Source organism: Chiloscyllium plagiosum, chromosome 31 (assembly GCF_004010195.1).
Source record: "Chiloscyllium plagiosum isolate BGI_BamShark_2017 chromosome 31, ASM401019v2, whole genome shotgun sequence".
In the NCBI taxonomy this organism is placed as follows: domain Eukaryota; kingdom Metazoa; phylum Chordata; class Chondrichthyes; order Orectolobiformes; family Hemiscylliidae; genus Chiloscyllium; species Chiloscyllium plagiosum.
The window spans coordinates 35,893,665-35,921,172 of NC_057740.1; the positions used below are offsets into that span (position 1 = coordinate 35,893,665).

Below are 27,508 nucleotides of genomic sequence, written 5' to 3' on the forward strand. Positions count from 1 at the left end.
CGGTGGAATCGAACCCAGGTCCCTGGCACTGTGAGACATTAGTGCTAACTACTGAGCCACCGTGCCACTCCATTTGGGCAAATGTTTGTATAGGAAAGGATTAGAAGGATATGGGCCAAGTGCAGGGAAATGGGGTTAGTGTGGATGGCCATTTTGGTCGGCATGGACCAATTTGGGCTAAAGGGCCTGTCTCCATGTTGGAGGACTCTATGACTCCCGATGAATGGCTTAGAAAGCAGCATCCTCGTTTGAAGCAACCCCAAAGTTCAGTTTCTCCAGCACTGTCTGCTTTGGTTTCTGAAGCTTCAGGGGTTGGATTAAGAAATTGCCTTTTTTTTGTCCCCACGCCAGATTTGACCCTCCCCTTTAACGCTGGAGACCGCCTTCCTGTTTGTGATTTGTCAGACCGCCTGTCTATCAGGCTGGCCTCAGCAGGTTGGGTTGTCTTGGGCTGTTTGACTGATAGGTTGGGGCTCGAATGCTTTTGGAACTTTTCTTCTGCAGAACGAGCGTTGTTGTGTTTGCCGAGCAGTCGATAAACCCAAGCTACGCTGGATGGATTGGTATGGGGACAGGAAGCCGCTATCCTTTGGCTAAAAGGCTGTGTTCGGTTGCTGTTACAATGTTCGTTTTCTCCCTGTGTCTGAATTCAGGTAAGAAAATTTGAAAGCAAACTTTATTTTCTTGTGTGTGCCTTGGCTAAACGACTTTTCTGGCAGGGTTTGAGGAGGGGAAACTGCATGCAGCCCTTGTGGGAAAGGGTTTTTTTTTATCAAAAATGGTTTGAAATTTGTAAACTTTCCTGACAGCTTCACAACATGGTGTGTGTGTTTTAAAGTAAGTTGGAAATTTGGAAGAATTTGTGGACCTGATTTATAAAAGTTTGCCTGAAAACGTTTTTGGGAGTTTCTGATCGCTTTCGTTAAGGGGCCTGGAGTTTGGAAACTGTTTCAGTTTATCTTTGTCTTAAAAGTTTGCAGATTTGTTTCGTTGGAATTTTGTTTTGCTAAATGCAACGTTTTAGAAAGATCTTTTTTACTCCAGCATTTGAGAAATGAGCTAATTTTTCTCCTTGCTGTTCTCAGTGCATTGCCAGCAGTGTAGGATTCAGAGGTGTAACGCCGATTTTGTAGCTGCTACTTCTCCGGGGATTGGATTACAAGAGGAAGGCGAGGGAGCTGGAAGCACTGCTGGAGGAAACAGCGGCGATTTCTGTATCGCTCTCCGAGCTTACTCCCAATGTACCAGGAAGACGGCTAAGTACTGCCGGGGAGACCTGGTCTACCACTCGGCTGTGCTGGGCATCAGCGACCTGATGTTGCAGCACAACTGCTCCAAGACGGGACCCACGGCCCCGGTAAGGCCGGCGGCTACAGAGAGGAGCCGTGTCCCGGAACTCTGCCGCTACCGGAGCAAAGGCAGCGCGCTGAGGGGCGCCGGCCCGCAGCCCCTCTCCTTCGCTCACTGCGGCTTGTTCGGGGACCCCCACCTCAGAACGTTTCGGAACGAGTTTCAGACCTGCAAGGTAGAGGGAGCTTGGCCCCTGATCGACAACGTCTACCTGTCTGTACAGGTCACCAATGTACCGGTGGTAGAGGGCTCCAGCGCCACAGCCACTAGCAAGGTAACTGTGTGTGTGTGTGTCTGTACCATAGTCACTAGCAAGGTAACTGTGTGTGTCTGTACCACAGCCACTAGCAAGGTAACTGTGTGTGTGTGTGTGTGTGTCTGTGTCACTCATAGTCACTCGCTAGGTAAGTGTGTGTGTCTGTACCACAGCCACTAGCAAGGTAACTGTGTGTGTGTGTGTGTGTGTGTGTGTGTGTGTCTGTACCACAGCCACGAGCAAGGTAACTGTGTGTGCGTGTGTCTGTACCACAGCCACTAGCAAGGTAACTGTGTGTCTGTCTGTGTCTGTACCACAGCCACTAGCAAGGTAACTGTGTGTGTGTTTGTCTGTACCACAGCCACTAGCAAGGTAACTGTGTGTGTCTGTGTCTGTACCACAGCCACTAGCAAGGTAACTGTGTGTGTGTGTCTGTCTGTCTGTCTGTACCACTGCCACTAGCAAGGTAACATAGAACAATACAGCGTAGAACAGGCCCTTTGGTTCTCGCTGTTGCGCAGGCCTGTGAACTAATCTAAGCCCATCCCTCTACACTATCCTATCATCATCCATATGCCTAACCAAGGACTGTTTAAATCTCCCTAATGTGGTTGAGTTAACTGCATTGGCAGGCAGGGCATTCCATGCCCTTACCACTCTGTGAGTAAAGAACCTGCCTCTGATATCTATCTTAAATCTTATCAGCCCTCAATTTGTAGCTATGCCCCCTCATACAAGCTGATGTCATCATCCTAGAAAAAGGACTTTCACTGTCTACCCTATCTAATCCTCTGATCATCTTCTATGTCTCTATCAAATCCCCTCTTAGCCTTCTTCTTTCCAATGAGAACAGACCCAAGTCTCTCAGCCTTTCCTCATAAGACCTTCCCTCCAGACCAGGCAAACATCCTGGTAAATCTCCTCTGCACGTTTTCCAATGCTTCCACATCCTTCCCGAAATATGGAGACCAGAACTGTACACAATATTCCAAGTGTGGCCGCACCAGCGTGTTGTATAGTTGCAGCATGATATTACGGCTCTGGAACTCAATCCTTCTACCAATGAAACCTAACACACTGTATGCCTTCTTAACAGCACTATCCACTTGGGTGGCAACTTTCAGGGATCTGTGTACATGGACTGTAAGATCCCTCTGCGCATCCACACTACCTAGAATCTTTCCATTGACCCAGTACTCTGCCTTTCTGGTATTCTTCCCAACGTGAATCACCTCACATTTAGCTGCATTGAACTCCATTTGCCACCTCTCAGCCCAATTCTGCAGTTTATCCAAGTCCCCCTGCAACATTCTTCCACATGTCCACTACTCCATCGACTTTAGTGTCATCTGCAAACATAATAACCCATCCAGCTATGCCTGCGTCGAAGTCATTTATAAAAATGACAAATAGCAGTGGTCCCAAAACAGATCCTTGTGCCACACCACTAGTAACTGGACTCCAGGCTGAATGTTTTCCATCAACCACCACTGGCTGCCACCTTTCAGAAAGCCAGTTTTGAATCCAAACTGCTAAATCACCCTCAATCCCATGCCTCTGCATTTTCTCCAACAGCCTACCATGTGGAACCTTATCAAAGACTTTACTGAAGTCCATGTATACCACATCAACTGCCCTACCCACAAAACTGTGTGTGTCTGTCTGTACCACAGCCACTGGCAAAGTAACTGTGTGTGTCTGTCTGTCAGTCAGTCTGTACCATAGCCACTAGCAAGGTAACTGTGTGTGTGTGTGTGTGTGTGTGTGTGTGTACCATCTCTGCACCACAACCATCAGGAAGGTAACTATGTGTCTGTTAGACATGCTCTCGCGAGGTTACTGTGTGTCGCTGCAGTACAGCCACTCACGAGGTTACTGTGTGTGTGCGTGTGTGTCTTTGCACCACAGCCACTCACGAGGTAACAGTGTGTGTGTCTGCACCATAGCCACTCGTCAGGTAAGTGTGTCTCTCTGCACTGCAGCCACTCACGAGGTAACCGTGTGTGTGTGTCTCTGCACTGCAGCCACTCGCAAGGTAATTGTGTGTGTGTCACTCTCACTCGCTCTTGCTCTCTCCCTCTCTCTCACTCTGCCCTACAGCCACTAGCAAGGTAGTGCTGGGTGAACATCTCAGTTTTGCACAATCACCACTAACCCTTTCCCATCAAAATGAAATTTCTCCCCTTGCCCTTTTCACATTTGTTATTAATGAATTGAATGAATGAATTGAGGCTACCCTCTGCTGATTTCCAAGAGGGTCTATTGACCAAGGGTTTTCAGATCATTGACCCGAATGACCCAGGAAGGGTGTGTGAGTTTGTTTGTGTCCGTGAGCTGTGAGCACATGGGAGTGTCTTGCTTGAAAGTTGACAATAATCAAGGCAACTTTCATAAGTGAATTGGATTGAAGTTGGAAGATACGGAGGGTGAAATTGTCAGAATGCATGGAGATCGGGGTGGGGGGAGGTGAACTGAACAGTTTTTCTGGATGAGCTGGCATGTGGACAAAGGGCCAAACAGCCTCCAGTATATGCTTTCCCTAGGTTGAAATGTGTATGTAGATTCTGTACCAAAAAAAAAGAATTAGATACTTTTTCAAAGCAATGCTACTTTTAACTGTATTACAATCTTGATTAACCCCTAACCTATCAGTTTTATTACTGTTATTGCATCAGGTAAAGAATACCTTCTTGCAACTATTGTTGACATTTATTCTCAATACCAGCGATTTGCTGGCAGTTACCTCCTGAATTAATTGTCAATATGTTTTGTGTGAAAATTGTTTTTTAAATGTATTGTGCATGCGCAACTTTTGAAAACCGTCTGAGGATAAGTTGTGAAAGTTTTTAATATAAATTTAATTTGGCAAACCTTTTTTAAAATGATTTTCTTTAATATTTGCCTAAACTTTTTAAAGTAAGGAACTTGTGGCATTTGCTTTTCATTGCGTATCTGAATGGGTTAAGCTTGCAGCCAGTTTGATTCCTTTAGCCTGCCCTGCCCCCCACCACCTGTTATCATTCAAAAGTGTGACAACACAGCTAATGAACTGTAACCTTGCACTGTGATTTTAATTGGGGCTGGTAGTAAAAGGAAATCTGCAAGGGGGTTTGGGAACAGCTTTTAAAGACAAACACTCCACAGTTTTGCTCAGATCAGCAAATAGGTGCAGTTCCTGTGCTGTTTTCCACTGGTACAGTTTGTTGTATGCACTGTGTAACTTTTTCAAATTGCAAGGAGCGACTTGCCCCGCTCGGGTGTCATGGGAAGTGTGGAAGAATACAGCGAGCACATATCATCCTCAAATAAAGCTAAGTGTGAAAGGGAAACCAATAAAATCAGGAACAATTTCAACATTGGATGTTATCTGTGATTTGGAAATGCTGAATATTATGTTTCCCTCCTCCCACCATCCCACCCCACAAGAACAATCATTTAGTCATAAACGTTGCTTAAAAATAGATTCAAAGAGAATCTTAAAACAATTCAGTGCAGCTCATAAACACAGTTCAAAGATGCACTCAAGTGCTTTATTCTGCGTTTGGCATTGATTGATTGCAGTATTGCTCTTCAAAGGGTTTTGTGTCTGAGTTTTATGTTTTTGTCCTCTTAGTGCAACTGACTTTTCATTCCCATTCACACCATTGTATGTTTTTGTTTCAAAAAGTATTACATTTGCATTGGGTTGTGCAGTTTTGAGGGTTGGAAGTCTTTGGGATTCCCTTCCCAAAGAGACTAAGGATACAGAATTTCTGAAAATTTTTAAGCGTAAAGTTGGATTTTTCATTCTAATTGGGGCTAAGAGTTATCAGAATACACAGAAATGTGAAGTTGAGGTTAAAATTAGATCGGACATGATCTCATTGTTGGCAGAAGAGGTTGGAAGGGTTCAAATGGCCTCTTTTTCCTTGTTCATGTGTTTGGGTTCTGTTAGTTTGGAATATTTGCCATTAATTCGGTCCAAAATGGGTCCTTTTGGGGTATGGTTTACAAGGATATTTGTTGCCCTTCAGTTCCTTTGCAAATATGTTGGGGTAGCACAGTTGGTCAACACTGTCACCTCAGCACCAGAGACCTAGGTTTGATTCCAGCCTCGGGTGACTGTCTGTCTGTGTGGAGTTTGCACCTTCTCCCCATGTCTGCGTGGGTTTCCTCCGGGTGGTCTGGTTTCCTCCTGCAGTCCAAAGATGTGTAGGTTCAGTGGATTGGGCATGGGAAATTGCCCATAAAGTCCCAGGGATGTGTAGGCTAAGTGGGTTAGCCATGGTAAATGCAGTGTTATCGGGATATGGTAGGAAGGTGGGTCTGGGTGAAATGCTCTTCGGAGGGTTGGTGCAGTCTTGATGGGCCAAATGGCCTGCTTCCACACTGTAGCGATTGTCAGATTGAGAAGGGAATGTCATATTAGATAGTACTTGGAGCAGAGTCCTGAGTTAGGGAGCTTTTCAGGATGAACCTTAATTAAAAACCACCGTGTTCTCTCAAGCATTAATTTTTCCCTCCACACCCATTCGAAAGTTGCAGAAATGTTAAGTCTAAGTTTTCCTGAATATTATTGCAATGGACTTTGTCAGGTGGGGAGAAGTCCCTGAAAGGGAATAGTTTTAGCATTGATCCCAGGTATTTCTAAACTTTTAACAGGGAAGTTCTTTTACATGAATTGACAGTCTCTTTGTTTACAGAAGGAATTTGTAAAGATGATTTGAATTCAAATAAATGGCTTCTAATTTCTCAGTTATTAATTGGACATAAGTTTAAATGGGCCATCAAAGTGTAACTGTGACGTGTTTTAAACCAGTGCAGCACTCTACTCAAGTCCCTTGGTCCTGTTTTAATGATGATTGTTGTGATTATGTTGAATCCTGTGTTACCATTCTAGCAATCAATGTTGTAAAATAGTGATGGTTGACAGAATAGTATAGTTGATCTTAACCAGTAATATCTATCATGTGTGTATGTCTATGAAAAGTTACACACCATTCATTCTGTCCTTTTGACAGTTTTGTTTGCGCAATCCTATTTGAGTCCTGAAGGATTTGTTAGACAACTTTAACAACTTAATCTTCCATTGCCATATTTGTAATAACACTTTGTGTAATATATTTAGCATTTTAAAATTTAATCATTTGAATTGTAGAAATTAAACACCTGCCAGTATAGCAATTTGTCATTCTCCCAGAATGTTTCAAACCCCTGAATCAGTTTGGGTCACTATTTTCAGCTTTCTGTTGTAGCAAGGTTCCACATTTAATCAGGGCTGGTTGGTTGGATTGTGATGTTAGTCGAAGGAGGAATTTTGTCCGGCACACTGGGTGACATTTCCTGCTGTTTGTCCAGCAGTGATTGGGAATATTTCCTGTTCACGTCAGGAGATGGTCAGTCCCTTGGATTTTTCAACCTTTTTCTCAGAAGGCTGTAATGCTAATTATACATTCTCGGGTTTGTTCAACAACATCTACTTAGAGCTTTAATCTTAGTAAAATGACCTCGGGCGTTTTACTGGACCATAATCGAACAAAGGTTGATCTGAAGCCAAAGTGAAAAGACCTTAGGACAGATGATCAAAAGCTTGGTCGAAGAGGTGGGTTTTAAGGACATCTTCAAGGATGGGACCGAGGTGGTGTGGTGTCGAGAGGAAATTTCAGTGCTCGAGGCCAATTTAATAAGCAAAGAAACCTTCCCTTTAATTATCAGATAATACGTATAATTTGAGTGGGGTCTGAGCCCAGAACCTTTTCGGCTCCAAGGCAGGAGTGCACCCATTTGGACCAAACTGGCAAAATGCTGTAGCAGGACATCAGAAATTAAAGGGGAAGTTTCAAAGAGGCAGCTTGTCTCCTGTTCACTGTTGATGAAGGTATTTGATATCTCTGACCCTAGTAGTTTGCCTAACATGATGGACCCACTGGGTTTCTTTAAGCGCTCTTGTGGTTGCAAAATCAATTTTGTTTTTTTTGGCAGAAGTAATTCAAATTTTCAAATGACATATCCTCCATTTGGTAGCATTGGTTATTTTGTTTTTGCTAAGGCTTTCAACTTAAAAATAATTTCAACCCATTACTTTTGACCAGTTGCGACCCAATGAAACATGAAGGTGCAGTGAGAGGGCGAGTGGGTGGGGAAGATGGCAACAACGTACAACATGTGGGAGAGGGAAGCTACAGACGATTCAGCCAATCTGAAGTTTTATAAGATTTACAGCGCTGAATTTCAGCTCCAACCATATGCTTGACCTCAACTGGGGCGCAGAAAATAGACAGCAGAAATTTTGAGGGCGGGTGCTGTGGGTGTGTGTACATTCTACTTGGAATACCAACAACAACTTGACTTTTGAGTGTTTCTGAAAAATGCATTGAGGCCCATTCTCACGAATACCAATGTAAAAAGGAAACCATGCTGTATGAGAGGACATTGCTGATTGCTTGGCAGGCGGGCACTAATTGGTAGTGATGTTTCCATGGAGAATACAAGGCGTGTTTGTGTCTATATCACTGCTCAGCAGTGAGGTAGCATAGGAAGGATTATTTTTAAAAAAAAAAGACCTTGTTTGAATTTGGAGTAATGGCAGTCATGGGTGGAAATTCCAGAATGTGAGTTCTACGCAGTTGAAGGTCATGGTTGTTGAGGCAGAGGGAGTTTTTAGTCATTCATGGGACGCGGGCAACACTGGCTAGGCAGCATTTATTGCCCATCCCTAAATTGCCCAGACGACAGTTGAGCCAACCATGTTGCTGTGGATCTGGAATCACACGTAGGATAGACCAGGTAAGATCAGCAGATTTCCTTCCCTTAAGGAGGTTAGAGAACTAGATGGGATTTTTTTCTGACAATCATTCATCATTAGATTCTTAAATCCAGACCGGGTAAGATCAGCAGATTTCCTTCCCTTAAGGAGGTTAGAGAACCAGATGGGATTTTTTTTCTGACAATCATTCATCATTAGATTCTTAATTCCAGACATTTATTGAATTCAAATTCCATCTGCTGTGCAGGATTTGAACCCTGGTCCCCGGAACATTACCTGAATCTCGGGATTAACAGTCCAGCCATAATACCATGAGACCATTGCCTCTCTCGTACATGAGTGAATGTACAAAAGATCAAATTTTCAAAGGGAGAATTTAGATAACTGGAAAGGTACAGAAGAGCTGTGGTGTCATTGGCTCTCTGAAAGATTGAAGAGGTGCATTACATCAGCCGTTTGCATATCTTGTGTTTGTCTAGTGTCTTTTTATTGGCATCCCATTGAGTGTAACCGAAGTATAGTGAGATATAATGCCAAAGAAGCGGGCCTAAAGTCTTGAGTAAAACTAGGTTCAAGATATTTTCTAATCGTCCTATTCAGAGATGTTATTTCTGGTGCAAGTGGGGCCTCCTAGCTCAGAGTGAGAGGTAATACCACTGCATCACAAGAGCCCTGTTGGAGATTCTAAGATGAGTTATTTTTAAGAGAACAGTGGTGTGGTTTAAGGAAATGATTCCAGTGTTGGAACTTGGTTGCATGAAGATAGAGCCTCTAGTGATGGGGCAGGAAGTTGGATGAATTTGGATCTGGGTCATCTGAATGTTGCCAAGCTGAAATGGAGTAGGAGGGAACTGACTTTAGGAGATGCAGACACAGTCTAGGACTCTGGAGAGAGCATTGAGCTTTGAAATTGGGACATTAATTTGGAGAATACATGGGTAAAGGGTTGATTTTTGTTTTGAGTAATCATTGAGTGTGCTAGTGCTAAATATCTAGTGTTGTCAATTAACTCTAATTGCAATTTGCTGAGCCACTAACATTAATTGTAAAGCAAATCTGAATGTGACTGTGTTCCTGTATTTTCTTGGCCAAGTGTACACAAACCAAGGGGATATCCAGGTTCTGCTATGGTACACATTATAACAGACTGCATAGTGTGTATATAGCCTAGTTTACTTGTATTGTGGTGGCGTGTAGCTTTACAAAATAGCATGGGCTTTGGCGAACTAAAAGCTGATTCCAGGCAGTGGGTGTGGTGGTACCATGGGCTGGTGCCAGATAAATTTTGGTCAACGATAACTGAACACATGGATGTGTGGCTTCAGAAAGGACAGTTGCTGCCCTGGCAGCCAGACAGCTGAATCAGGAACAGGGCTAAGTTTCAAAGCCTACTGCTCCTGATGTGTGTTTGGACTGGGCTGCTGTGGAGTGGCAAGGGAGAGCGCTTCAAGAGTTAAGATCACATTTTACAAGCGAACCATTGCTTGATGTAGTTGGGTGAAAGTTTTAATGGAAATAAATGAGGCAAAAGATTATTTGGACAGAGATGAGCTCATCATAGAATCATACAGCACAGAAACAGACCCTTCGGTCCAACTAGTCCATGCCGAATATAATCCCAAATTAAACTAGTCCCACCGACCTGCTTCTGGCCCATATCCCTCCAAACTGTTCCTATTGTCTTTAGATATTTTTTACTCATTTAAAGCAGCAAATGGTTAGAGAGCCTCTGTTGAGGCACTGCATCAAAGATGCAACCAAATGGTCAATGCAAACCTTTTTAAAAAGTACAGTTCGTTGTGCTATAATGTATTTCATCAGCACGGATTGGCTAAATACGAACAAATTGTAGACATTGTTTGATTAACGCAGGCTTTCGACTGACGGGTATAATGGTTTTGTATAGTGGTTTTTGGCACGATTTGTATAGTGCAGGGAAGCACAGGGACACAACTGCAGACTGACCTGTAAACAGACTCTTAATAAACCAAAATAATACGCTTGGATATTTTGTAATCCTACCTGTTCAGAGATGTTATTGCACATCTTAGGAGCAGGTGAACTTTGAACCTGGGTCTCCTGCCTTTGAGATAGGATCACGAGGTGCACCACAAGAGCCCTAGTACAAGCTCATCTGTAAGCTGCAAAGGCACACATTTACTGGATAACGGCCAGCAGATCAGCCAGCATCTGGAGAGGCCATGCACACAGTGAGCGGTTCCAGCCTTCAGCACTGTTGGCCCACATGAACCTGGATTGTCTGCCAACTGCATGGGTTCCAGTGCTTGCTTCTTCCATTTCCAATTTCCAGCAGCCTCAATATTCTCAGTAAATTTAGTTTTTGAGCATGGGTCAATGGCTACCATGATGATTTGGCTGTTGTTAGGCCAATTAATTTTTTATATCCTTCCGTGGCCTGGTCTTTCCCAATCTCTCTCACCTCCAGCACCTTCCATTTCTTGGGAGCTTCAAGGTGGCACATGGGTTTGCTTTTGTGGTAATCACTCCTTAGACACTAGGGTAGGAAGGGGTTCGATGGGAGTGGCGGTCAGCTATTTTCAGTTTTTAGACCTCAGGGTATCTGGAAAGAGGCCACCTTTCTTAACCACTGCTGACCAACACAAGGGGTACCACATATGCAGTGACAGAAGCAGCTTTCTCTCAAAACAGGATGGAGCATGTGGAAAGGTACAGCAGGTCGGGCAGCATCCGAGGAGCAGGTGAATTGATGTTTCGGGCATAAGCCCTTCATCAGGAATAAGTCCTTTTCCTGCTTCTCGGATGCTGCCTGACCTGCTGTGCTTTTCCAGCACCACACCACTCTGATTTCCAGCATCTGCAGTCTTCACTTACTCCTTTCTAGAAAACAGGACTTGATGAAATGGCAAGAACTCCTGCTGTGTAGCACCAACAAGCCAAGATTTCACGCATCAGGAGTTCCCTCAAAATACTGAATATCAGCTGTTTCTATTTGCAGATGGCATTACTTTGCAAACTGATCCTCAGCATTTCCACTTGCAGTATTTCCAAGATATGTGCCTGCTAGGCTTAAATATCTGGGCCTTGGTTCTACAACAACTGGAACATAAAGTAGACTGGCGAAGGTTGGGAATTCCCTTTTATTAGCAATTTAGGTCTGCACTTCGATCGAGCCTTGCCCTCCGGAAGACCCAAAGTGTTTTTGTCCCAAGAAACACCTTATTGCAATATAGTCAGTGTCATCTTGTAGGACAATGTGGCAGTCAATTTGCAAACAGCAGGCTCCCACAGACAGCAGTGAGCTAATGATCTGTGTTTTCCAGGACACCAAGGAGGGCTGCTCTTCTTTTCTGGAAATGCCAAGGATTTTTTCCCAGCCTTCTGAGTGTCTCGTTCAGAAGATGGCCTGCCTTGAGAGTGGAGTACTCCCTCAGTGCTGGACTAGAATGGGCCTTGAACTTAGGATTCTGAGGCAGAAGGGAGCCTGCTGCCATTGCTGATACACCGCGCCCCCCTTTTTTTAAAAAAAATGAATACTTAGCAGTGATAGAGCAATGCCTTACTTGAAGCATCTTCCAAGGATGCCTACCTTAAAGAAGTTAGAACATAGAACATAGAACATAGAAGAATACAGCGCAGTACAGGCCCAAAAATGAATACTTAGCAGTGATAGAGCAATGCCTTACTTGAAGCATCTTCCAAGGATGCCTACCTTAAAGAAGTTTGCCTCTCTCTACAAGTCACGACCTGTCCATCATCTTTCCCACCAATCCACTCCATCCTCCTCTCCAACCTATCATCTTCTCCCCCACCTATCACACTGTCAGCTACCTTCCCCCAACCAATTAATCTCTCCACCCCCTTGGCTCACAAGCCTCCTTCCTGATGAAGGGCTTATGCCCGAAACCTTGATTCTCCTGCTCCTCGGATACTCCCTGACCTGCTGTGCTTTCCCGCCACCACACGCTCGCCAATGCCAGTGGACAGGTAACAAGCGAATGGAGGGAGTTGGCCCTCGAGACTTTTTTTTTGTGGGTCTTTTAAGTCCTGGACCCCAGCATTCCAACAGTTGCGGATCTCCTCCTCGTGGGAAGGTTTTGCAGATCAATACTACAGACAGTTCTTGCCTTCACTGTTGTACACTTGGGAGTATTTTTAATCTAGCTATCGTACTTTTTCAAAGGTTTGAAAGTAGTGGCCTGTAGCCCAGTACTCTCAGGATCTGGTAAAATCTATCCCTTGTCCTCAATGTGCTTTATTTTCTAAAGCCATGACAACAGTTTAATTAACTTTTTACAACTATAGTCACAAATGATCTATGGGTTTGATCTCTCTCTCTCGCTCTCGCTCTCTCTCTATCTCTATGAAGCAGAATAATTCCACAATGGAACGATGCATGCTTGAATCCAGAGAAAGTTCAGCCAACCACTGTAAGCACAAATGCAGCAGATACTATTGTGCTTTTGAACTGCATAATTAATTTCTCTGAGGCAATTGCAGAATTAACAGAATCCCTGTTAGCAAAGGAGATATGCAAACAAATGGACACTGAAGCAGGAGATTACTCGCAGACAACAGCGGTTTAAGGATACGATAGGGCTTTCAAAGTGATTTCTAAGCATTTGCTTTCAAAAGGTGAGAATAATGAACATTGGGGGGGTGGGTAGCTAAAAGACCCAGTCAACAAAGGGTGTGGAATCAAAACCAAAATGTGGGGGTAGGGCCTAAAATCTGAAGTTACTGAAGCTATTCCATAATCTCTAGTGAGAGAGATGGAATTTCTGCACGCTGTTGAAATCTTTCTCTTTTTACATGGGACGTGAACAGAAGCAGCATTTTTATGGCTATGTCAAGCCAAAAACTGGATATTTGCCAATTTTGCTTTCTCTCCTTGGGGATGAGGGACCCTGCAGTACTAAGTTGGTAACACAAATGAGCTTCCAATTAGTGGTGAATAAGCAGTTTTGTGCTGTGGATTCTGGTCCTCTGGGAAATGGTCCCGCACTCACTCCCCTAAGAACCAATCTCTGTTTGAATGCAGTCAGCCCAAGCTGTATTCATGTCTAGGCACTGCATTCAAACTCCCGGTACCATTCAGTCTCTTCCAGGCTCTGCTTGAACACAGATGTTTCTGCTTCTTAATGGACCTTTTCAAGTGTGTTTTTAAAAAATATATTTTCTGTGCGCCCGTGTTGCTTTTTTAGTCTCGTTCCTTCGTATCAAGTATCTGAACTTTCTTTAAAGGGTGCAGTTTCTGACCACGTTCTCAATAGGCAGTACAGTTCACTGCAAATCATTTCTGTTGTTTGAATTAAGCAGCTTATTTAACACTGCAAAGTGAAAATTTGTGTAAGGAAAAATGTTTGCATTTCATGAGAGTTTGACTTAAGAAGTAAGCAAACTCTTGGCTGCTTTTTTTTTTAAAAAAAAAGCTACTTTGCATTAATATTTAATGGACCAGTTCCTATCACTGTGACCCTGTGCCTTAGTCAAACTGTATGATGCAAGTGCAAATTTTGTAATTTATACAAGCAAAAAAGAACTGTGCATGTTGTAAATTTGAAATCCAGCAATTGCTGGAAAAGCTCAGAAGACCTGGCAGCATCTGTGAAGATAAATCGGAGTTAACATTTCAGGTCCTGATGACCCTTACTCAGAACTGATGGTAGCTAGGAAAATGTGGGTTTATATGCAGAGGATAGGATGGGCGGAGGAGTAAACGAAAAGTGGGGATAGAGCCCACAGAGAGCGAACAGTTGGACAGACAAAGGAGTGGATAACAATCTGGCAAAGAGGCTGAATAGCTGTTAATGGAAACTGAATGATTAACAATATGATGTGGAGGTGCCAGTTTTGGACTGGGGTGGACAAAGTTAAAAATCACACAATACCAGGTTATAGTCCAACAGGTTTATTTGGAAGCACTAGCTTTCAGAGCACTGCTCCAACATCAACTGATGAAGGAGCAGCGCTCCGAAAGCTAGTGCTTCCAAATAAACCTTTTGGACTATAACTTGGTGTGGTGTGATTTTTAACTTTGGCTAACAGTGAGTAATGGCGGACTGTGTGATAACAAGGCCTGGTGTGTGGGATAGGGGGCTAGGACATGGGGAGTTCAGGCCCTAAAATCATTGAACTCAGTGTTAAGTCTGGAGGCTGCAGGGTCCCCAAGTGGAAAGTGAGGTGTTGTTCATCCAGCTTGCCCTGAGCTTTGTTGGAACACTGCAGCAAGCCTGGGACAAATGTTGGCCAGGGAACAGTGGTGCGTTGAAGTGGCAGGCAACTGGAAGCTCAGTGTTTTTTGTGGGCAGAATGTAGATGTTCTGCAAAGCGGTCACCCAGTCTACGCTTTGTTTTCCCAGTGCAGAGGAGACCACATTGTGAGCAGTGAGTGGAGCTAGTCTCCTCATATTAGCATCTCTGGTTGAGTATTGCAGCTCGTCATCTGGGCTCAGCAGGTAACGCCTGGCTGAGTAGCAGGATGTTGGGAGAAAATCGGTCCATGATATTGATTTTACAAGTGAAGTCTCATGGCGAGATTGATTTTGCTTTATGCAAGCACTTCTACACACACACACACAGGATGGAGGATGTTTCTAATTTCCTCCCACAAATGGCAAAAAATTGATGCTAGATCAGTTAATTTTAAATCCAAGATCCATTTTTGTTAAGCTGATGAGTTGTAACGCAAACTATCAGCAGGTCCCATTTGCATTATTGAATTGATATAAATTGCACATGTTTAATATTTTATTAAACGGTGTTGTGTTCGGAGAGCTGGTGATGGGTCGCATGATTAATCTGTTTGTACTTGAATGTTGCAATCGCACAAAATGTGTTGCCTTTTAAGAGTTTAGGTGGGTTTGTTGCATCAATGTCTTTAGTGATGCAGTTTTTCAGAGTGAGCAGTTGGGTTCTTCTGCATTTTGCTGTCCCACAGTTTCTGGTGGAATGTAGTGATGTCACAGCCACTGTAACCACATGTGTTGGGTGTGGACCCCACCTCCTGCAGTTAGCAAACACTGATCCCTGTGGAGCATATGCAGATAATTAAAGACGTAAAACAATGTTTAGAAGCTGCAATGTGTTAAAAAAGATATTCATTCAGTCTAGATTGGTGTCAGAATGGTCTTCAAGATTGGTTGATGCAAGAGACATGTTCTAGATTACAGGGGAGTCCAGAACCAGGGACCACAGATTAAGGATGCAAGGGTGGTCATTTCAGACTGAATGAGAAATTTCTTCACCCAAAGCGTGTTTAGATTAGATTAGATTACAGTGTGGAAACATTGGAATCTTCTACCACAAAGTGGTTGAGGCCAAAGCGTTGAAGGTTCTTAAGGCTAAAGGGGTCAAAGGGTATCAGGCAGCAGTGGATACAGAGTTGGATGATAAGCCATGAGTTGATAAAGGGTGGAGCTGGGTAAAGTATAGCAGGACAGGCAGCATCTGAGGAGCAGGAGAGTCAACATTTCAGAGCAGACCTTTCTTCTGGTCACTCCAGCATCTGCAGTGCTTGCGAACTCCTGATCAGCCATGATCACACTGAATAAGTTTGAAGGGTTGAATGGCCTATTCCTCCCATTTTTCTATTTCTGTGCTTTGTCTACTTTCCCTCCCTGATTCCATATCCTTTCATCCCTTCTAAACTTGAATGTTGACAAAGTTCTTCCTCCATCTCAAATCCTGGAACTGAATTTGTTTCCCAACTCTGAAATGTTTCCTCTTGCATATTCCTACCCAGTTTCTTGCATTGAACCTCTTATGGCCTCCAATTCACCACAACTGCTGGATAAAGGTTTACTCTCATTGACTCCATCACCATCCTTCTGTTATCTCTTTGGTTAACACTTGAGTTTGTTTCAATTTATGAAGTTGACTAGATGTGCAAGTCAGGTCTATAAACATGGTAAACTGAGGCTGTTTTAATATTCCTGCAAGATATTTTGCTTGACCAGAAACTAAGTACACAAGCTTGGTGTAGTACAGCTGATCAAAGAGGAGTTGTGCTCTGGTCCAAATGCTGTGGAGGAGGCTGGTTCATGTGAAGAAGGCTTGTGGGTACCCGTGCATGGTACAGGGGCAACACCCATATATAATGTCTGATTGGACCTGGAGGTAGGCTGATAGCTGGGCAAATCACGATGGCGCTCTTCAGAAACCTGAGGTACAGAGTAAGATGGAGTAGGATCTGTTGAGGCCTAGTTAGTGATCCAGAAGGACTTTTCAGGTTGAATTAACCACCTTCCTTCGATTGGCGTGGGCCTGACGTCACATATAGGTCAGACCAGGTAAAGATGGCAAATTTCCTTCCCTGAAGGGCATCAGTGAACCTTGGGGGTATTTACAATAATCAGCAATGGTTACACGATCAATATTAGGCCAGTTTTTCTTTTAATTGCAGATTTTTATTGTCTTTAGATTTTGTGATCTGCCATGGTGGGATTTGAACCCATCTCCCCAAAGCATTAGCTTGTAGGCCAGTGGCAGGATGACCATTTGCCCCTGTCTAAGGCTGTGAAGTAAAGGAGATGTCTTTGTGCCCCCTTGTGGTACATTGCTTTTTCTCAGCATGGCAGGTCACAATGCTGCATGCCCTTCTGGGCTGTGTTGGTGCTTTGTCTTGGGTATAACATCCAGCCACATGGGTTAGGATGTCTTCACCAGTGAGAATCAGCTACCCCTTCCTCCCCAATATTCAGGAGGTGGAAGAGGGGGAGCAAGTCATAGACCAGATCTCCACCTCCCCATATACAGGCTGTTTTCGCTTGCAATGTTGATTGACTCCCTCTTTTGGCCCCCACCTAAGTGTTTTTCTTTTCTCTCTCTCTCTCTGTGTCTCCCCCTCTGTCGTTCTCTGTCTCTGTCTGTGTCTTTTTCTCTCTCTCTCTCTTCCCGCCCACCCCCCCACCCCCACCACTGTGTGTTTCTGTGGCTCAGATGATGTGTTAGGCATTGAAATGGTCATAATCTTAGGATCTTGCAGGAAGGTTTTTGAAGTACTACAGTCCTTGCTCCCCCTCCCTGACCCTGTTTCCAGGCTGATACAGTTGCCCATGTTAGATAGTTGGGCTGAACTCCAGTATCAATAAGCATTAAACAGGCAGTGCGTTGGAGAGTTACACAAGAGCTTTTCACAGACTTTAAAACATTACCTGTGGAAACATGTGTGTCAGTGTGTGAACGCAGTTACTGTTCCAAGGTGGGTCCTTGTGCACATCAGTCAGTCAGCAGCTCGCCCAGCATCTGGCAAGGTTCCAGCCTGCTCTTGATCCCCCCACCCCCATCCCACACCCACCTACCCCATTCTACAATCTCCCTTTTGCCCCTAGAAGCATGACAATCCCACCAGTTCCACAGGCACTTGCCTCCCTCTTCTCATGGTAGGAAGTTGGCTTCATGATCAAATATCCGCCATGACAAACCCTCCGTTTCTTCCTCTCCCGGTGTCCCCACCAGTACCCCTCCATCGACATACTCGTTTGTTTGGCTGGTCCTCACCCTCCATAATTTCTCCTTCGAATCCTCCCACTGCCTCCAGACAAAAAGGGATGGTTATGTGGAACAGCCCATCTTCCAAGGTTACACTGGCACTGTTCCCCACCATTTCCTCTGCTACATTGATGACTGCATTGGTGCCATCTCATGCTCCCATGAGGAGGTTGAACAGTTCATCAACTTCACCAACACATTCCACCCCGACCTTGAGTTCATCTGGGCCATCTCAGACACCTCCTTCCCCTTCCTGGACTTCTCCATCTCCATCAACGGTGACCGACTCAACACTGACATCTTCTACAAACCCACCACCTCCCACAGCTACTTGGGCTACACCTCCTCCCACCCTGTCTCCTGTAAAAATGCTATTCCTTATTCCCAATTCCTCTGCCTCCACTGCATCTGCTCCCAGGAGGACCAGTTCCACCACAGAACAGATGGACTCCTTCAAAGACCTCCATTTCCCCTCCCACATGGTCAATGATGCCCCCAGTGCATCTCATCCACTTCCACACCTCTGCCCTTGAACTCCATCCTCTAACCATAAAAAGGACATAATCCCCATCCCTCCTCTCTCACCTTCCACCTCACCAACCTCCATATATATCGCATCATCTGCTACCTACATACTGAAACCACCACCAGAGATATATTTCCCTCCCCACCCCTATCCGCTTTCCATAAAGACCATTCCCTCTGCAACTCCCTTGTCAGATCCATGCCCACACCTTCCCCTGCCATCACAGGAATTGCAATTCTGCGCCCACACCTCCCCCCTCACTCTGTCCAAGGCCCCAAAGGAGCCTTCCACATACACAAGACGTTTACTTGCATTTCTACGCATGTCATTAACTGTATCCGTTGCTCCCGATCCAGTCTCCTTGACGTTGGGGAGACAGAACGCCTACTCGCAGAGCACTTCAGAGAACAATTCCAGGACACCCGCACCAACCAACCCCATCGCCCCATGGCCAAACACTTCCCCTCCCCCTCCCACTCCACCAAGGACATGCAGGTCCCCAGTTCCAAACTTCCAACTCGGTAGTGCCCTCATGACCTGCCCTACCTGTCCATCTTCCTTCCCACCTATCTGTTTCACCCTCCTCTCTGACCTATCACCACTGCCCCCACCTCCGTCTACCTATCGCACTCTCAGCTACCTCCCCCCAGCCTCACCCCTTCCATTTATCTCTCCACCCCCTCGGCTCATAACCTCATTCTTGATGAAGGGCTTTTGCCTGAAATATCAACACTCCTGCTTCTCGGATGCTGCCTGATCTGTGCTTTTCCAGCACCACACTCTCGACTCTGATCTGCAGTCCTCACTTTCTCCCAGCTTCATAATCGAGCCGCTTTATTGTTTGAAACCCAGAAGGAATCCAATGTCTGAGTTTCCCTTCTTCCTCGCACACTGCCTCCGATCTCCAACATTCCAGGCTTAATTATGGGACCGCCCCATCCCCCCCTCCCCGTTGGCCTGGAGCGTTGTTAAACTGTATGGTTTGCTTGGAGGCTGGGCACTGCCTATTCACTGCTGCTTATTACCAGAGTTCAAGCCAAATATCTGATGTTAAGAAGGAAGGTATTGCCTGTATGTAGAGTCTTTTTGGGACATTGGTTCATATCAACAGCTTGTGGAATTTAATTTCAATTAATACAATCTGGAGCATTGAACTTGTTTTTGTAACGGTGACCATGGCAACTATTATTGTAACCATCTCATCTGGTTTCCAAATGTCCTTTCCAAAAGGAAGGGTGGGAGTGTTGCAAAGGGGATTCACCAGGATGTGCTGGTGAGACAACATCTGGAGTTCTGAAGTTTTTCTCCCCTTCATTTAAAGGAGGATATTATTTCACTGGAGGTCATTCAGAGAAGGTTCACTAGGATGGTCCCTGGTGTGGATTGTTTTGTGAGCAAAGGCTAAATAAGTTGGGACTCTATTCACTGGAATTTACAAGAATTAGTGGTGATATCATTGAAACACAGGATTCTTCAAGGGCTTAGTGAGATAAATGTTGAGAAGATGTTTCCCTCTTGGAAGAGGGTCGAGGACCACAGGGCATAGTCTCAGAATAAAGGAGTGCCAATTTAAGACAGAGATGAGAAATTTCTCCTGAGGATGGAGTGTCTTTGGAGCTCGGTGGGGGCAGAGTCCTTGTGTGTATATTATAGGGCAACAAAGGATTACAGAGAAATTGAGGAATGTCAGATTAGCCACAATCCTATTGAATAGTCTAGCAGGCTCGAGGGGGCCGAATGGCCTGCTGTTCCTATTTGTTTTGCATGCTGCCTGGGCTAGACTGATTCAGTGATGAAGAGAAGCCAGATAGACTGGAGTTCTTTTCCGGAGAGCAGAGAAGGCTTGGTGGGGTGGGGGTGGGGACGCGGGGAGCAAGGGTTGGATTTGATTAAAGTATGGACGATAGGAGGACAAGTAGGCCCTTTGGCCCTCAAACATGGTGCACCACAATATGATCATGCTCCCTACCTTAAATCCCCCCTCCAGCCCCAACAACCCATGATCCTTTTAGCCATAAGAGCTAAATCCAGCTCCTTCATGAAAAGATGCTGTTTTTGCCCTGACTGTTTTCTGTGGTTGTGAATTCCACAGGCTCACCACTCTCTGGGTGAAGAAATTTCTCCTTGTTTACTCTTTATCCTTATCCATGACCCCTCGTTCTGGACTCCCCCACCATCGGGACCATCCTGCATCTGACCTGTCTAGCACTGTTAGAATTTTATAGATTTCTATGCAATTTCCATCTTAGTTTTTTAAACTCTAGTGAATAGAATCCTAACTGACTCAATCCTCCTACATCAGTCCTGCTCTCCCAGGATTTAATTCAGTAAACCTTCGCTGGACTCCCTCTATAGCAAAAACATCCATCTTCTGGATAAGGAGAACAAAGCTGTGCACACTATTCCAGGTTTGGTCTCACCAAGGCCATGTATAATTGCAGCAAGACACCCTTTTTCCTGTACTCCAAGATGAGGTGTACCAAGTTCTGAGGGCCATAGACAGGGTGGGTGAGGGGTCAATAACCAGGGGCACAGTTTTAAAGTAAGGAGCAGGAGGTTTAGACAAGATTAGAGCAAATGATTTTGCACCCAGCGGGTTGTAGGTCTCTGGAAGTTGCTACCTAAAAGGTTGGGAGAGGTGGTAACCCTAAAGACAAAACATTTGTACGCTTAAATGGTTCCGAGCACAGATGGAGTGTTGTTGAGAACAAAGACATAATGCCAAAGCATTGACATGCTGGGTAGGGTTGTTCACAATAAGCACAGTATTAAGCTGCAAAACCCAGAAGCGAATGTCTCTGATCAGGTATGATTCCTGATAGGAAGGATGTGGAAGCATTAGAAAGATGCAGAGGAGGTTTACCAGGATGCTGTCCGGTATGGAGGGAAGGTCTTATGAGGAAAGGCTGATGGACTTGAGGATGTTTTCGTTAGAGAGAAGAAGATTAAGAGGTGACTTAATAGAGGTATACAGGATGATCAGAGGGCTAGAAAGAGTAGGCAGGTGGTGATGACTAGTACGCGGGGCATAGCTTTAAATTTGAGGGGTGATAGATATCGGACAGATGTCAGAGGTAGGTCCTTTACTCAGTCATAAGAGCATGGAATGCCCTGCCTGCAGCAGTAGTGGACTTCCAACATTAAGGACATTTAAATGGTCATTCCATAAACATATGGATGATAATAGAATGGTGTAGGATAGATGGGCTTTAGATTGGTTTTGCAGGTTGGTGCAACATCAAAGGCCAAAGAGCCTGTGTTGTGCTGTTATGTTCTATGATTGGATGGTACTTGCTGAACAGGCAAGTGTGCTACTAACTGCAGTAACAACCAAATTAAGATACTTGGTTGAGCTCATAATGTGGCCTATTTTATTTGCTAGAAGCAGCATCCATGCCCACTCCCTGCAAACAAGAGAATATGTTCAAACCTTGTACCTATATTTTATTTTAATTACCTGGGGTTCTAGGGAGTTTGAAGTTCCCTGTTGCTTACTGCAAGGCAACATTTCAGTTGGTGAATTTGACCCCCACTTCCCCTCCAGTATAAATTGATGTAATTTGGCATCTTGCATTTATCCTGATGAGTGTAAACTTTAAAGCATCAGCAGTGTGTTGGATTTTCAGAGATGTTAAGTTAACTGACACAGTAATTTGTATATCAATAGTACCTAATTGGTAACATTCCCACCTGATGAGGTGGAAAGTTGTGGATTCCAGTCCTGCTCCTGACACAGGAGTGTGTATTCCAGGTTAACTGTCCCAGTGCTGCACTGTTGATCATAGTCCCTACAGTGTGGCCCGTGGAGTCCACACTGAATCTCTGAAGGGCATCCCACCCAGACCCACACCCAACCCTATAACCCTGCATCTCCCATGGCTAATCCATCTCCCTTGCACACTATGGACACATTAACATGGCTAATCCACCTAGCCTGTACATCTTTGGACTGTGGGACAAAACTGGAGCTGAAGCTCACCCAGGAGGAATGTGCAAACTCCACACAGTCACCCAAGGGTGGAATCGAACTGAGGTCCCTTGTGCTGTGAGGCAGCAGTGCTAACCACTTAACCGCCCACATGTTGAGAGCTGCCATCTTCCACCTGAGATGTTAACCAGACTCCTATCTGTTCTGTGGCCATATAAGACAAAATGCTGCTTAATTCAAAGAGGTCAGGGTTTTTATTTCTGGGAACTTTGGCTGAGACCTATCATTAAAGTAGGTGATCTGGTCATGATCTCTTTGTGTATAAACTATGGGAATTCAGTGTGCTGTGACAGGGATGGCACTGGCTGTGAAGCACAATGGGATAACCTTGTGGCGTGAAAGGTGCTATACAAATGCAAGTATTAAATTGGAAGCTTAATTTATCCAAATCTCATGTGAAATAGATATTTTATAATCACCTTGTTGAGAGAGATGTTAAGACGCACCCCTGAAGGAGGGGAGGACTTGAACCAAGGCCTCCTAGCTCAGATACTATCACTGTACTCCAAGAGCCCTGGAACCACCAGCATACAGCACTTTAGTCTGTGTGCGAATCTTTTGAGGTTATTGATCATAACAATTATCATTGGCAACCTCTCTGATGAGAAGCAAGTGAGATATTAGCCAAGGTGCCCACTGTCTTTTTAGAAACAGAAGCATTGATACAGATGAGCTTATCCTGACTAAATGAGCTCCAAACACACACCTTCACGTATCCATCATGATTTGAATGTTTGAAGTTGATGCTGAAGATGAGTTTTTTGAAAGTATTTATGCACCTGTCAAAAAAACAATGTTAGTCTGAGTGCTTCATTGATCAAATCCCAAGCAGGCAAAGGTCATCCACCACAAATTATTGGAAACTTATTCAAATCGAGTCAGATTCTATTGCACCACCTTGACAGTAAAGCAATGGGGCTTCGTTATCAATGAATGACCTTACTCTTCACCTCCTGTACTCCGTGTTAGTGGTTGCCATTCCTAAAACCCTGAACGCGAACCACCCAATCAAAACCAGGAATCCTTCCCCACAATTCTACTTCTTCCTTACTGGCATTCCATTTTATTCAGAGGAGAAAGGTTTAGGAAAGACTGTCTTCAATTCCTTTCGCCTCCTCTGTGACTGGTTGTAATCTGGATGGAATCTCTGGGGATTTTGCCCAAAATTTAGGGTCATAAGTAGAAGCAAGTCCAACAAGGAATTCAGGAATAACTTTTGGGGGGGGTGGGGAGAGGTGGTGAGAATGTGGAGCTTGCTGACTGGTTGAGGTAAATATGCATTTAAGGATAAACGCAAGAGAGGGAGAAGGATATAAAAGGATGTGCTAGAGCACTGGAAGTGAATAATATGGAACATAAGCATGAGAATGTGGGTGACTCTTAACAGCCCTTTGAAAGGGTTGAGCAATCCCTTCTATTCAAGGCAGCTTAGTGATGGGCAGCACATGCTGGTCTTGCCAGTGACAGTCTTCCATCCAATCATTTTTCTTTTATCTGTGGAATTAACACATGGGTTGAATGACCTGTTCTGCCCCGTCGATTCTACACATGTCAATGCAATTTGTTCTTGTAAGTGCCTTGTGCAAAATTAATCAGACTTGTGGGTGCAGAGGCCCATGATATATGTCTATGAAGTCGATACTCCAGAAAAACGGTCTTTGAAATGGGAGTTTAGAGTTCATAGCACACTTGTTGCAGCAAGCAGTTTTAAATAATGATTTGTTTTGCCAGCTGCTGTCTCTCCGCAATTAAACAACAATATTTAATGCTGCTAGTTAATTAATTGCTGTAGGGTTGCATCAAATAGACTTTAAGTGCCGATATGTTTTAACATTGTAGAAGACTTGACTTGAATCTAAAGAGTTGACAAATTTTAGCTGATCCAGATACTCCTAGCTGTCCAATCTGAGGACCAGTTCTCTCCTTTTCCCAGACCATAAAGACAGAAACTTTAAGAAAACTGCAGCAAACCTTTTATTAATTAGCACGTATGGGACCAGGAATGTGTCTGTTGATCAAACATTCCAGTTGATCAAGAGAGCCACATAATTAATGTAAAACACTAAGTAAAAAAATGTAATGTGGAGGGGGTGTATCTATGTGTGTTATACTTTAATTACAGCACAAATCACTTAATGCAACTTTGCCTTGAATAAAACTTATTGACGGATTGTCTTCTTACTCGCACCTTCCTGGCAGAGATTGCGATAACGCAATAAAACTTGGAGGTGTTTGAGTTATATGGTCTCCTACCAGTTTATCAAATGCTGGTTAAAACAAAGTCTACTGTAACTTGCTCGATCCAAACAATGTGAAGTTTTTGTTCAGTGTTCAGGTATGACTGAATCCTTCAGGATAAACCCTTCACAGACCAAGGATTATTATCCATTCCATTTCAATATGATTTTCTTCTCAACAATAGTAAGATGTTTTGAAGTAGCGACGATCCACTCCAACAGTAAATAGTTTTTTTAACCGAGACGTTAGCTTTTGGTAAAGAAAAGGGTTCCTTGATTCAAATGAACATCCGACCATCAGTAATTGAGGTCCCCCGCGGGTTACAATGTGATGGGCTTTTCACATTATAGCATATCTCTTCTAAATGTTTTAAAAGTTAGTGACTTGCTAAGTGGTTTCATACGCTCCTGAATTTCTGAGGTTGATATCTCAGATTGGTCGGCTATCATGAGAGATGTTCCTGGATACAAATTGTGTGGGCCTTATTCCATCAATCTCAAATTTTCTTAATCTCCATAAATGGCAGCCTCATTCTCTTGATTTTGCACTCACTCTTCTCAAAACCTAGAAAATGGGCGCAAGAATTAGCCATTCAGCCCTTCAGGTCTGCTGCACCATTCACTATCACATATTTAGTCATGGTTGATCATCCAACTCTGTACCCTGTTCCTGCTTTCATACTATTACCTTTAGCTTGAAGAACTATAACTTCTCAAATGTTCAATGCTGTGGACTCCGCACACTCTAGATGCCATTAACTAGATTTTTGATTGCTTCCTCATGTTCCATTGGCTCTCCGTTCATTCTGTCTGGTCATGCCACCTTTTAGCATGGAATGACTCAGCACGACAAGAGGCCATTCATCTGTTTTATTTTATTAGGTTCCCTACAGCGTGGAAACAGGCCCTTCGGCCCAACAAGTCCACACCGACCCTCTGAAGAGTAACCCACCCAGGCCCATTTCCATCTGACTAATGTACCTAACACTATGGGCAATTTAGCATGGCCAATTCACCTGACCTGCACATCTTTGGATTGTGGGAGGAAACTGGAGCACCCGGAGAAAACCCACGCAGACACTGGGAGAATGTGCAAACTCCACACAGACGGTTGCCGGAGGCGGGAATCAAATCCGGGTCCCTGGCGCTCTGAGGCAGCAGTACTAACCACTGAGCCCCCATGTTGTTTTGTTTTGGCCTTTGCTAGCCCAGTTACCCATAATCCCTCTAATATGCAAGGGACTGTGAATTTGCGTTTGTCAATTACTTCAGAAATTTTGAGATACCTTTTATTAATTCTGACCTCTTGCTTTTTTTAATTTTGCAGATTACAATCATATTCAAGAGCTTTCAGGGCTGCACAGAGCAGAAGGTTTATCAAGCAACCACAGATGACCTTCCGTCAGCGTTTGTGGATGGTACGACAGGTGGTAGCGAGAAGGAAGGTGAGAACAGCCTGAGAATACTTGAGAAGGTGGGCAGTGCCCAGGTGGAAATCCAAGCCCACTATATTGGCACCACCATCATTGTGCGCCAGGTGGGTGACTACCTGACCTTTGCCATCAGGGTCCCCGAAGAGACTTTGAACTACGCGGATGAGAACGTGTGCCTGCAGCTCTGCCTGCATGGCTGCCCCCGTAACGAGCTTATCAAGGAGCACACGCTACCCAGGAGGCCGTCCGGTGCCAGGCTGCAGCGCCCCCGCCAGGCATACACGGTGGAAAGCGCAACAGCCAAGTGCCGGGAGATCCTCCAGGTGGAGGACGTGTACTTCCAGTCCTGTGTCTTCGACCTCCTGACGACAGGGGACCCGGCGTTCTCCATGGCTGCCCATGGGGCCTTGGAGGACCTGAAAGCACTGCACCTCAATGTTCTCAAATTGCACAGTTCACCCAGGACTGAGGAGGGTCGGAATGGAGCTCCATCCTGTCACCAGACAGCCCTCACTTACCTGGCATGTCTTGTCTTAGCAATAACCCTCATGTAGTGAATGTGTATACCCACAGAATGCAAATTGTCTATATAATAATATATTGAAGTGTACATATGTGAAAATGATGTGTAAAGTGCCTGTACATATAGTTGTATCGTATGAATTGTATGTTGAGAACCTTTGTTAGTAACTAGAGTTTTTTTTTGCATACTCGTGGTTTTAAGAATGCTTTTTTTTTCCGGGAATGATATCAGATGGGCATCTAATCTTTGCCTATTAAAAATTATTGTGCTAAAGTGCTTTATGAGGTCTGTCCTGTGTGGTTTGGGTTTGTTATTTTGCTTATGGGTGCTGTTGAAAGATATTCCTTTAAGTCCCAACCCTCCCCATCACAAACACATGCACTCAAACTCTTCCTCTTCCTCTCTCTCTCGTCCTCTTTCTTTCTCTCTCCCGATCCCATCCCCCTCTTTCTCTGTCTCACTGCCTTCCCACACACTCTATCTAATTTGCTGGTGTTCTTTACTCCAGTATTTTAATATTTCCAGCCAGAGGCCTCTGTTGAGAATTACATCACCAGATTCCGTGTCCTCTGCAGCTGATGGACAATGCATTTGCCTCCTTCAGTCAAGATTCAAGTCCCGCATCAGTACTTAGGGTACAAAAGTCCTGGCCCACCCTCTCGGAGACTGAGGGTGCGCTGTGATGCCAGAGGTACTGTCTTTCAGTGGATGCATCAGACTGAGGTCCTACCATCCCTTGCAAGTGAGTGTAAAGTAACTTAGAGCTTGAAAGGAGAGTGGGAGAAACTATCCATAGCCCGTTTTTCTAAGTCTTCTGTTACCTTCCAAATCTAGAAATCTGTCTGGAGTATGCTGTCTGAACCTCCACTGCCCTCTGGAGTTGAGCATTCCTCACCCTCTGAGTGAGGAAATTCCTCCTAATCTTTAATCTGAAAAGGGCTTGCCTCTTCTTTCTCATTGGTGGCTGTCACAGAACCCA

The 27,508-nt window shown here is 44.5% G+C and overlaps 1 protein-coding gene across 1 annotated transcript; it reads left to right on the forward strand.

Annotated features, from left to right (window-relative positions):
* The first annotated feature begins 403 nt into the window (after positions 1-403).
* Positions 404-26,810, forward strand: rgmd (RGM domain family, member D). The gene is made up of 3 exons (XM_043720745.1): positions 404-653; positions 1,086-1,624; positions 25,901-26,810. Exons 1-3 carry the CDS (start codon positions 479-481, stop codon positions 26,558-26,560), a joined length of 1,374 nt encoding a protein of 457 aa, XP_043576680.1. The 5' UTR covers positions 404-478; the 3' UTR covers positions 26,561-26,810.
* The last annotated feature ends 698 nt before the right edge of the window (positions 26,811-27,508 follow it).

What these genes read in the sequence shown, in the direction of transcription:
- rgmd (XM_043720745.1), top strand. Translation starts at nt 479, where the DNA reads ATGCTTTTGGAACTTTTCTTCTGCAGAACGAGCGTTGTTGTGTTTGCC. An exon ending in CTCCCTGTGTCTGAATTCAG is followed by an intron (nt 654 to 1,085) that starts GTAAGAAAATTT and finishes TGCTGTTCTCAG; the next exon opens with TGCATTGCCAGCAGTGTAGG. An exon ending in GCGCCACAGCCACTAGCAAG is followed by an intron (nt 1,625 to 25,900) that starts GTAACTGTGTGT and finishes TTAATTTTGCAG; the next exon opens with ATTACAATCATATTCAAGAG.